The following is a 12140-nucleotide window of genomic DNA, read 5'->3' as shown; positions in this document are numbered from 1 at the left end:
CAGGATGAGAAAAGGTTTCTTATTGGTGCTTGCACCAGATTGTCTGGGTGAGGGGAGGAAAGAGGATGTAATTTCTTGCCCTGGCCATCTGGTCCAGTGAATCAAGAGATAAGGTTTTACAATGTCCTTTACGACTTCAAAGGAATGTGTACAATGCCTCCCTGCAAGCTTTCCCAGCATATATTTATTAAATTCTTTCTTGTATTAAAGCATGAACTAAGCCTGGTGTTGGCGCAGTGGTTAGGGCAGCGGCTTGGGATCCAAAAGGTCCTGAGTTCAAGCCCCGTTGGGCCACTGAATTAATACACCAGGGGGTTGACTCAGCCTGTCATCCTTCCGAGGTCGGCAAAATGAGTACCAATATACTGGGCCGGTGTATACCCCAGTTAAAATAGGTGTACCATATCCCTGTGTCGTAAGAGGCGACCAGGGTTGCGTCAGGAAGGGCATCCGGTGTAAAACATGTGCCAAATCTCTATGCGAATCATACGGATGATCCGCGGTGGCGAACCCTAACGGGAGCAGCCGAAAGAAGAAGATTAAAGCATAAACGAAAGTAAATTGGCATTTTACCTCATTATAAATTCAATGAACAACTCAGTTTCCCACAGTACATAAGATAATACAATGTCGATAGCATGACAGTTCCAGATTATTTTTTTTCAACTATCTTTTACATCATATTTTTATAAATATTGAAGCATGTATTTGAAGACTACTTGGGGTATTGTTTTCAATGAATTGTCTAATAAAGTAAAGCAGTTTGTTTCACCCACATTTACAAAAGCTGTCAATTTTCAGGAACAAACATGTGGCTCATCATTGATAATTGGATGAATTTACCCCAAATTATAAATATCATGGGGAAAACCCAAACTTGAACACAGAATAATGTACATTTACTTCAATAATTTTTTTTTACTTTTTTGCAATACAACAAATAGATGTGCAAATGCAGTTGTACATGTTTGGGTACGTTTGTCAGAATAATATTACAAGTATTGTACAGAATCTGATTTTTTTTTTTACAGGTAATGTGATGTTACATTTGCAGGTGGATCCATTGAATCTCCAAGAGAGACTGCAGCGACTTGTCGGAACAGCTCAGACACACACCCGCAAGACCCGCCAACTGAAGCGTGCAAGAGGACTTTTTACAAACAAGACAAACCGAATAATGAAATCTTTGCAGAGAATAATTTTCACAAGTCTCACAAAGGAAAAAAAGCTGATCAAACTCAAGGAAAATCGTTCACTCAGTCATCCACCCTAAAATCACATTTAATAATTGATACTGGAGAACGCCCACACAAATGTACAATTTGTGGAAAATCCTTCATTTATTCATCTCGCCTTAAAAGACACATGAACATTCATAATTGTGAACGCCCATTCAAATGTGCAAGTTGTGGAAAATCTTTTATTCGTTCATCTCAACTTAAAACACACATGATTCACAATGGTGAACGCCCACACAAATGCACAAGTTGTGGAAAATCTTTTATTCGTTCATCTCAACTTAAAACACACATGATGATTCACAATGGTGAACGCCCATACAAATGCACCAGTTGTGGAAAATCTTTTATTCGTTCATATAAACTTAAAACACACATGATGATTCACAATGGTGAACGCCCGTACAAATGCACAATTTGTGGAAAATCTTTCATCTGTTCATCTCAACTTAAAAGACACATAATGATTCACAATGGTGAACGCCCGTACAAATGCACAATTTGTGGAAAATCATTCATTTATTCATCTGTCCTTAAAACACACATGAAGCTTCACATTGGAGAACGCCCATTCGAATGTACAAGTTGTGGAAAATCTTTTATTCGTTCATCCGAACTGAAAAGGCACATGATGATTCACAATGGTGAATTCCCATTCAAATGCACAAGCTGTGGAAAATCTTTTATTTGTTCATTCGACCTTAAAAGGCACATGATGATCCACAATGGAGAACGCCCATACAAATGCACAAGTTGTGGAAAATCTTTTTTTCGTTCATCCCACCTTAAAACACACATGATGATTCACAATGGCGAACGCCCATACAAATGCCCAAGTTGTGAAAAATCTTTTATTCGTTCATCCTACGTTAAAACACACATGAAGATTCACAATGGAGAACGCCCATTCAAATGTACAAGTTGTGGAAAATCTTTTATTCGTTCATTTCACCTTAAAACACACATGATGATTCACAATGGAGAACGCCCACACAAATGTACAAGTTGTGGAAAATCATTTATTCATTCATCTAAACTTAAAACACACATGATGATTCACAATGGAGAATGCCCACACAAATGCACAATATGTGGAAAATCATTCATTTATTCATCTAACCTTAAAACACACATGATGATTCACAATGGAGAACGCCCATACAAATGCACAAGTTGTGGAAAATCTTTTAATCAGTCAGGTCACCTTAAAAGGCACATGATAATTCACAAAAAAACGATTCAATTGGTTTATTAACTGCATAATGTTTGGTGGGGTCAGCCAATCTTGATTCTCAAGAAATCTCATGATAAATTCCACTGATGAGGTGTTTTTTGGGGGGGCAAAATAGCGGTTCGAAAGAAAGAAAAGTTCGATGTACACTAATTTTATCCCTCTTCGAGAGATGAATACAGATTTGTTCAAAATAAAGACCGTGCTGTTTATGCTCTTTGTTGTGAAGTGTTGTTTGCCACACATCACGTATCCAATGACATTTTCAAACAAAGCACGAAATCATGACAAGGACGAGGTGGACAAGGAGGTATCAATTAAACTGGCCATTGTGATGCACAGAAAGCAAAGCAGTATCTTTACGAATGGTTGTGTCAGTAAAAATCAAGCCACAGAGGAAAGTTCGAAAATCGTAAAAGGTGTTGCAAACCATGGAAAGACATTTCCAGACTGGGAATGTATAAAAGAGGATTTCTCAGTTGGTCAAATGTTTTGTTCAACTATTTGCACAGTGAACACACGATCTTCAGAATTAAAGACTTATCTTTGTCTGCCAGATCAGTGGAGAAACACATCAGCGAAATGGCAGAAAACGTCAACAAATAACAGATCGTGGCATTAAAAGATGCAATGGTATTTCGTGTCACACTTGAAAGTGATGATATAAACAACTTACCATGGTCAACGTTGTTGTGACGTTCTGTGACTCAAAGTTTGAGAAGAGGTATGCTGCCTAATTCCCATGCATGGCACAACAACAGGGGAATATATTGTGAAGATGTTTGTTAATCATTTTGAGGAAAGAGAAATTGACATCAGAAAAATGTTTCCTTCGACAACAGATGGAGCCCCTGCTGTGGTCAGAAAACAAAAGGGATTTGTAAAGATCAAAGATCATTGAGGATCAAATTGGCCACTCGACGGTAAATTTTCATTGTATAATTCATCAAGAAAATCTTTGTGCCAAGAGCTCAATAATGTGATCACTTCAGTGGTGAATATAATGAATTTTCATCTTGCTCGATCTTCCTTGATGCACAGGAAATTTCAAGTTCTGCTTGAGGAGATGTACATACAATGACATTCCGTTTAACAGCAATGTCTATTGACCAAGCCGTGGAAGGATTTGGCATGCATTGTGAACAGCATCGATGCAATCAAGATCTTTTTGTTCGAAAAAGTTCAAAACGATCCCGACCTGTTTTATAACAAATAGGTCGTGCAACTAATGTTTCTCACTGACATCATTGCACATCGAAACAAACTCAGCCTCCATCTCCAGGGTGCAATCCAAACTGTTGTGGATCTTTTTGAAACGTGGAAAGAATTTCTTGCGGAACTTCCCGTTTTTTTGGGGGATATTGACACCTCAACTTTCTGCTTTTTCCAGCATCTTAAATAACCATAGACAAATTGTACCATCAGTGTTGATGCGATTGGAGAGTGTGTGTGTGTTTGTGTGTGTGTGTGTGTGTGTGTGTGTGTGTGTGTGTGTGTGTGTGTGTGTGTGTGTGTGTGTGTGTGTGTGTGTGTGTGTGTTTTATGTCTGGCTTCTTGCGACTATGGTGCAGTAATTGGTCTTTATTTTGATGAGGATGTTATTTCATTTCATTATGAGGTTGGAGCGATGTTATCTTTTATATAAAAGTGAAAAAGAAATTTATTTGGTTGTTTGGTTATGATGCTACTCATCTGAGCTCCCAAGTTAAATCACAAAGAAACTTTAGAGCAGAGGTTCCCAACCTGTGGTACGTGTACCACAGGTTGTACATTTGGACTTTCTCGGTGGTACGTGGTGGCATGCTTTTTTTTAACGCAGTTTTTATTTTACTTCTCTCTCATGCAGCTTGTGCACAATAATTAAATTTATATCAAAAGAGGCTGTACACTGACAGCTCTTTGTTATCGGACATTGTGCACAAGTCTTATTATTCGTTTTGTCTCTACACGTCACTGTCATCATTGCTGATTGCCCAGCTTGTTGTTACCGTTATCGTTCACCAGCATCATGTCAATGGGAAAACATTCGGAGAGTTATCTCAAGTTAGGCTTCACTTCCATCCAAAAAGGTGAATTAGAAGCTCCACAGTGTGTAATTTGTGGGAAAGTTCTCAGCAATCAATCTATGAAGCCAAGTCTATTGAAGCGCCATTTTGATTCTATTCATCCTGAACATAGCAACAAGGACCATGATTTTTTTTGTCGGAAGGAAAATGCCATGAAAAGAGCACGCTTCGACGGCAGCGGCAGTTTTCAACAGCAGTCCACGGCAGCGGCAGTTTTCAACAGCAGTCCACGGCAGCCGTAAAGGCATCCTACTTAGTTGCACTGCGAATTGCAGAACAGAAAAAACCCCACACCGTCTGTGAAAGCCTCATCCTTCCCGCCACAAAGGATATCGTACGTCTCATGCTGGGAGAACAAAGCGCCAAGAAGCTCAATTCTCTTTCGTTGTCAAACAACACAGTTCAGAGGCGCAATGAAGAAATGTCAACCAATATTCGTGACCAGGTGGTGGCAGAAATCAAGGCATCTCCATGCGGATTTTCTATGCAATTGGATGAGTCAACTGACGTGGCAAATTGTGCCCAACTGTTTGCGTTCGTTTGGTACGTGCATAAAGCCAAGTTCAAGGATGAAATACTATTTTGCCACCCGCTTTAAACCACAACGAAAGCAAAGGACATTTTCGAAGAGGTGTCTTCCGTCTTTGATCAAGTTGGGCTGTCATGGGTTGATCTGAAAGGCTGTACTACAGTTGGTGCTGCAGCTATGTTGGGGTGCAGATCAGGTTTCCGAACGCTTGTAAAGGCAGTTGCTCCTGAAGTGCGCGGCCTACACTGTACGATCCACCGCCACGCACTCGCAGCCAAGGTGCTCTCCAAGCCATTGACTTATGTTTTCTTAACCATGATCAAAATTGTGAACCATGTGAAATCCCAGGCTCTCAATTCGCGACTTTTCAAGAAACTTTGCGAGGATTTCGACTCCGACCATAAAGTTCTCTTATTCCACACTGAGGTGAGATGGTAATCCCATGGAAATATGGCGGAGCGCATGTTTGAACTGCGAGCTGAGCTTCGTGAATTCTTCGAAAACGATGGAAAACCAAAGACTCTATTTCGTCGCTGCTTTGAATGACCCCGACTGGGCATTGCACCTGGCTTATTTGGTCGACATTTTCTCTCAGTTTAACGCCCTGAACAAGTCTCTTCAGGGGACTGGCATGACTATCATTGACTTCATAGACAAGGTCAAGGGATTTCAGGAAAAACTCCGTCTGTGGAAGACGAATGTCGAAGCGGGAGTGGTGGTCATGTTTTCTTGCACGGCCGATATTTTTCAGAAGCGTGAAAAGAATCCCCCAAGAGAGTTCATACAACTGGTAAAAGATCACCTCGCTTATTTGGATGAGGAATTAAATTCCTATTTTCCGGATCTCAAGGAACTGGATCGGAAAATGATTCGCAACCCATTTCGCATGAATGCATTGGATTTGCCACCTGGAACAGGACTGCAGGAAAGCTTGATTGATCTCCAGAACGACTCCACAGCCCGAGATCAGTTTGACGAGATGAATCTTGCGGACTTCTGGTGTGGAATGTTGGGGTCTTACCCTAAGCGAGCTGCCCTGGCTGTTCATTCGCTCATAGTATTCCCATCTTCATGGCTGTGTGAAGCTGGGTTCTCGTCAGTCGTTATTCTAAAAACAAAACAAAGACCCCTCCTGGATGTTGAACATGATGCTCGGTGCGTTTTATCCAAAACAAAGCCTGACATCGACCTGCTTGTGTGCAAGAAGCAGGCTCAACCATCCCATTGACTGAACATTTTACACAATCAAATAGATACTTACTGTATCATTCTTTTGTTCAGATCAGATTGCTCAATGTCATAGTTGTGAATTGTTCGTATTGTTTAACTCCCCATTGTCGTATCTGTATCACAAATAAACACTATTTTCGGTGAATTTTGGTACAGTGGTACTCGGAGGGACCATGAACATGTGAAATGGTACCCCAGTAAAAAAAGGTTGGGAACCCCTGCTTTGGAAGATCACATCAATTACCATAATACACCTTGCTCCTGGTTTTAAACTCATTTTTCTCACATTTCATACGTTACCGGTTGCAGTGGGAGTCGAGAGGGAGAGGTGGGAGGAGGTTGGGGAATGGGTGTAGTGGGAGGCCAGAGGGGTTGGGGTGGGAGGAGGGGCCCCTTTTCCCAGCAATACCGGGTACCTTTGCGAATGTAAAATAAGGTGGTGTATCAGGGTCGTACTGTCGGAGCAGTTTTGGCCACCTCGTGACAGAAAGAATTTTTAGATCGGTTAAAGCTGTTTGTTCAGTGACAAATAAAAGACAAGCTTGTGCACATGGAAGCTGAGCTTGGAGCGATGTCAGAAGCAAAAACTTAATTTTACAAAGAGTACATTGAGTAAATATATATTGTTACGTTTGAGGGGGGGTATGCATTCAAAGGGTAATTAGGATGTTTAATTAGGTATGCCATGATGTTCGAGTGTACCAGGATCTCGATGTAATAAGTAGCAATTCAGTGGTGATAAGTTGTCTAGTAAATGTCCATTTCTTCAAGGGGGAAATGATAATTGTCACGTAATTAGATAGGGACACGGGATAGGGTAAGTGTGTCTGCGTAAACCCCTTTTCGTAGTCCCTGGAGGCTTGCCGTGACGTCACAGGACAGTGCTGCGGATGGCTCCGCCCCGTGATCACGATTGGCGGAAGGCGACGGCGCAGGGCCAATAAAACGGCTCGATTGGAAGTGACGAGGACGGGAGGATAAAAAGGTTCTGTTCGGGGTCGAAAAAAGAAGAGGAAGAAGATCGGGACAGAAAAACTGTTTTGGTGGAGGTTGTTGTGCTGGGAGTGTGCTTTTTGTTGGGCTGTTTTCGATCCTGGTTTCATCGTGTCTTGTAGCCTTGCTGAGCCTCGTGCCTCACCTCGGTTGGCTCTGGGGTTCTGCTGGCTCGGAGTACAGGGTCGAACGGCGGGCGGACCTGCCTCCCCCCCCTGCTCGCAATTTGGCGCCAGAACTGGTTCCCTGGCGGCTGTGAGCGGACTTGGGCCAAGACCAGGAGGTCGACAGCACCACGGTTTCTCCTGCCCCCCTGACGAGAGCAAGGCCAGCTCGTCCAACGCCAATCCAGGGACTGTTGCGTCCACACCACGGGCCAGCCTGACCACCAGGACCAGCTACGTGTTTGCGTGTGTGTGTGTGTGTGTGTGTGTGTGTGTACCTGGCGCCTTAGAGGGTTTGAGATTTCTATATTCATTGGAATTGTCTGTGTTTTCCCCACGCCCGAACCCACACCACCATCCCGTCGAATCGCCCCGGATCCCTCTTCTTGCCGAGTCTTGTTATTTCTGGTTAGAGAAATAAACATCAACTCAGTGAAAAGCGACTCGTGCCACCTTCCTCGTCCCGTTTGCGGTAGAGCGATTAGAACCGCCATCTTTGGGTTATAAATAAATAAACCGCCTCCATCGTTTCGGCTCATTCTACGTTGGCGGGACTGTTCAAGTCCCGTGGACGTCACAATATATATATATATATATATATATATATATATATATATATATATATATATATATATATATATATATATATATATATGTGTGATCTCACCAGGGTGTGGTTAATACATCAAAACAAATTAACTGAACAAAGGGAGGCTTTTTGAAGCAGCAGCAGATGGAAGAGAGACTGTAGCGACTTGAAGGAACTGCTCAGACACACGCCTGCAGGTCCTGTCAACTGAAACGAACAAGAGGACTTTTTACAAACAAGACAAACCGAATAATGAAATGTTTGCAGAGAATAATTTTCACAAGTCTCACAAAGGAAAGAAAGCTGAACAAACTTATGGAAAATCGTTCACTCAGTCGGCCACCCGAAAATCACGTGATAATTAATACTGGAGAACACCCACACAAATGCACAATTTGTGGAAAATCCTTCATTTATTTATCTCACCTTAAAACACAAATGATGATTCACAATGATGAGCACCAGTACAAATACACAAGTTGTGGAAAATCTTTTAAGCAGTCATCCAACCTTAAAACAAACATGATCATACATAATGGTGAATGCCCACACAAATGTACAAATAGTGATGGTCGGAGCAACATGAGTGATAAAGAAAGCCATTAGTAAGTATTTAAAAAGCATTCCAGGAAATATTGTTATAGATTCGACGGTGATGAGATTCGCACCCTACTCTTGACAGCCAAATGTTGAAGATTGGGCATCACTGAACAGCACCGCCGTCTAACAAATCGGCACAGGTCTCGGGTCATGTGCCTCGGATCGCGATACCAAAGTACACCTGGGCCTTACCAGTTGGGGAAATAGATCCCGCCTCCAGACTGGGTTTGTCAGCGACCGAGCGAAGTCTACCAGTCCGTAGCCCGTTTAATTTCATTTTCAAATCGAGTGATTGTTCTTCAGCAAGGCACGAATCAACTCAAGGCGGCAACTTTCGTATAAATCAGCCAGATTTATTGGGGACACATCGGGGAACATGACACAAGCAAAGCATTCACGAATGTAATGACTAATCTATAACCCGCTCTTAACTAGGGAACTACGGATATGGGTTTTGAAGTGAACCCTCGCGAGATTATCCTTAGGCCTGGACGACATGCAGACAAGACACAGAGTACTTGGTGATTCCTCATGGACGAGGGAAAAGTGTAAAAGGCACGAATGTGGCTCGTGAGAAGCCGATGTCAACGGATTTGAGTGCCCAAGCTCGAGCACGCCACGTGGCAAGATGGCGGCGTCATTCTTTTGTCACACTACTCACGCACCAGCCTCGGCGCGTTCAGCCCCTGTAAATTCGACTGCACACGACAGTCAGTTCTATGGTGGGTTCCAACTGGTTTCTCCAAGGTCCAGTAAGTATGCGAATCCGGTCCTGGCCTGTTCACCAGATTAGGCCAAATCGGGGTGTTGGGCTCCGCAGGCGGAACGACGGGATCACAAGACGTGTCGAGCTGTGCAGTGAGTAAGTACAGTCAGAGGCTCCGTGATTCGACTTGGATCAACCTGTCGATCACCTCATAAATTCGATCGCCGACTCACACAAGCCGTTCCCAGACCGACAAAGCAGCCAAATCCTTTCGAAGCAGATCGCCGACCGACACGAGCAGTTTCTCATCCAGCAGATGGCAGACAGACCTCATGCAGTTCCTCTTGCCTTTTCGGGGCAGGCCTTATGCACCACCTACGGGGACCCGTGATTGGTCCATTACCCGAGCCTGCAACAGCTCTCCGCCAATGGGCTGCTGACACGTCTTGTTGATCGACTCCGTCAGAGCACTGGGCGGGGGCTGGTTCAGAGAGGGGAAGGAAGAAGAAGCGCCTCTCGGTACACCACCACTGTATGAACACTGGACAGCCTGCTACACCTCCCGACACACATGTAACGTCCGATGACCAAACAACCTGGCTAAACATGCACTTAAGGGGGGATCTGGGCCCATTTCCGCAACAATACCCCCACCTTTCTCCCGAGGCTCTCCCGAGCCTCCATTTAGGGCAGCCCACGGTAATGGCACTGTCTAACGTACAGCACAGATCTCCCATTTACTCTAACCCACGATATTGGAAGCACAACTCGAAAAACAAAAGTGTCATAGTAAGATTGGCATGTCCCTATCCTAGTGTGTCGGATCACTAATCTAACAAACAAATTCACACTCTATGCACACTACTTAACATTCTAATTATGGATTTGAACGGGAGGGCATTCAATTTTACTTTTAACACCAATATTTGTATAGGAGCAGGACATTCAAAGTTCTTTATCGTGTTCGCTCCTTCATGCCCCCTCCTGGCAGTATTGTCTATTCACCCCTGAGTGTTTCCTCACTTCGTGGCCCAATTGGCCTCTCACCAGTTGAGTTCAGTTGGCCCAGTGGCCTAATCTCACAGAGAGTTCTTCAGCCCACTGAGCCCACAAAATGGCATGAATCTTCTGCCGCAACGGCCCACAAAATGGCATGAATCTTCGGCCGCAACGGCCCACAAAATGACATTAATCTTCGGCCGCAACGGCCCACAAAAGCACTTTGGCCTCAATGGCCCACAAAAATGCTTCTGCCCATATGGCCCACTCACGAGCAGCAGCAGGCAACAAGCCCTGCATTGGACAGCAGGTGGCACGGCAATGGTGGCCTGGTGATATTGATGGTAGCAAATGCAGTTGGAGGCATTCTTGAGGATGCAAGTAGGTGTGATGACCTCAGACCAGGTGAGATGGAGTTTACCCTTAACCTTCCTTGCCTGACTTGTTTTGGCAGGACTTGTTTTGGTATGGTCTTCTTAATAAGTTCTTTTTTTTCTTTCTTTTTTTTAGCAGACAGGATGCCGTGTTTCTTAATCAACTGTTATCTTCTTTGGTGTGCACTCATGGCATACTGGTGACCTCTCTGGCACTTGGAGAGGGTGACCGAGCCTGGCCCTTGTTCACAAAATTTCCCATCAACCTTACTCGTACCAGGTGCCAAGCATGAATGGTGCGGAGGAGAGTTCATCAAACCTATCCATTTACTTTTAGCTCTAAACAATGCAACAAACCCTGCTATGGCTAGAATGATCCTAATGACCAATTTTTCCCAACCTGGCACACTGTTCCATTCATTTAAACCTAGGCAAGGCCCTTATATTTGTCTTTTTTAATTTGGTGGTGCCAGGCATAACTTGCTGGCTGGGGAGTGTGACTACTACTAGGCCTCTTTGCCTGCTTACAATCGGGGGTGGAGGATACCCAGCAACCTCGGGGTTCACCTGAGCGTACTTCTGGCGCTCCTAACTAAGGGGTGGCTCTCTAGCCCCTATACTGTGCTCTCCAAGCACTAAAACCTACTGTGCTCTCCTGGCACTAAAACCTACCGTGCTCTCCTGGGACTAAAACCTACTGTGCTCTCCTGGCTCCTCTGACAGCTTTCACCTGCCAGGAGCCCCCAAAGCACTGGTGCCCTCTCTCCCGACTCACCAACTTCCAATATCATGTCACACTCCCTGCCAGTACCACCATACTGTGGCCTGTACCTACCCCGAGCAGTCCGCCTGCACAATGGAACAGCAGCCAGAATCCATGTCAAATCCTCTAAGTCCCTCTAACCTACACTAACTTGGTTAGGAGACTCCTACCGACAGGGTACGTTGTTCGCTCTCACTCTCATTTGCACAAACATGCCATTCACCCAAAACACTTTAGTCATTCATTCCACAGTGCCACACACCCAGTCCACAATACCATCCAACACTTCACTTTTATGTTAAAACAAAAACACACCAGTCCTTCGGATCCCACTTGGTCATCAAATTTAACTGATACACTTTTTTTTTTATCAAACCCCAATCAATTTGTCACTATGTCCATCGTCCGCTGGCCTCCTCCATACTACCCTCATCGTTTATTTCCAACAAATTAAACAAAACATCAAAATCTCTTCACCAGCCCCATGGAACCTCTGCATGGTTCCAATCAGGCATTTCAGTCTTTCCTCAAACAAGCCACTCTTTGTCATCCACTTGTTTCAGGTGTGTTTAACGCTCTGCCTGTAATGTCTCAACCACACTTTTTTTCCAATAATCACCCAAATCCACTCGTGCCACTCTTATCCCTTCTATCATCT

The 12140-nt window shown here is 43.9% G+C and overlaps 1 protein-coding gene across 2 annotated transcripts in view; it reads left to right on the top strand.

The window, feature by feature from the left end:
* Window positions 1-2681, top strand: part of LOC147009371 (uncharacterized) — a 36137-nt gene extending 33456 nt beyond the window's left edge. For both annotated transcript variants that reach the window (XM_085862011.1, XM_085862012.1), the window contains exon 3: window positions 1055-2681. In XM_085862011.1, the coding sequence (XP_085718137.1) occupies window positions 1055-2493 (1439 nt within the window). In that variant the 3' untranslated portion in view covers window positions 2494-2681. The remainder of the gene's footprint in view (window positions 1-1054) is intronic.
* Window positions 2682-12140: the final 9459 nt, after the last annotated feature.

This window comes from Eptatretus burgeri, chromosome 17 (assembly GCF_056783735.1).
Source record: "Eptatretus burgeri isolate ZD-2024b chromosome 17, Ebu_testis_v1, whole genome shotgun sequence".
NCBI lineage: Eukaryota > Metazoa > Chordata > Myxini > Myxiniformes > Myxinidae > Eptatretus > Eptatretus burgeri.
The sequence above is the reverse complement of the archived record's forward strand: the minus strand, read 5'-3'. Positions and strand labels throughout refer to the sequence as shown.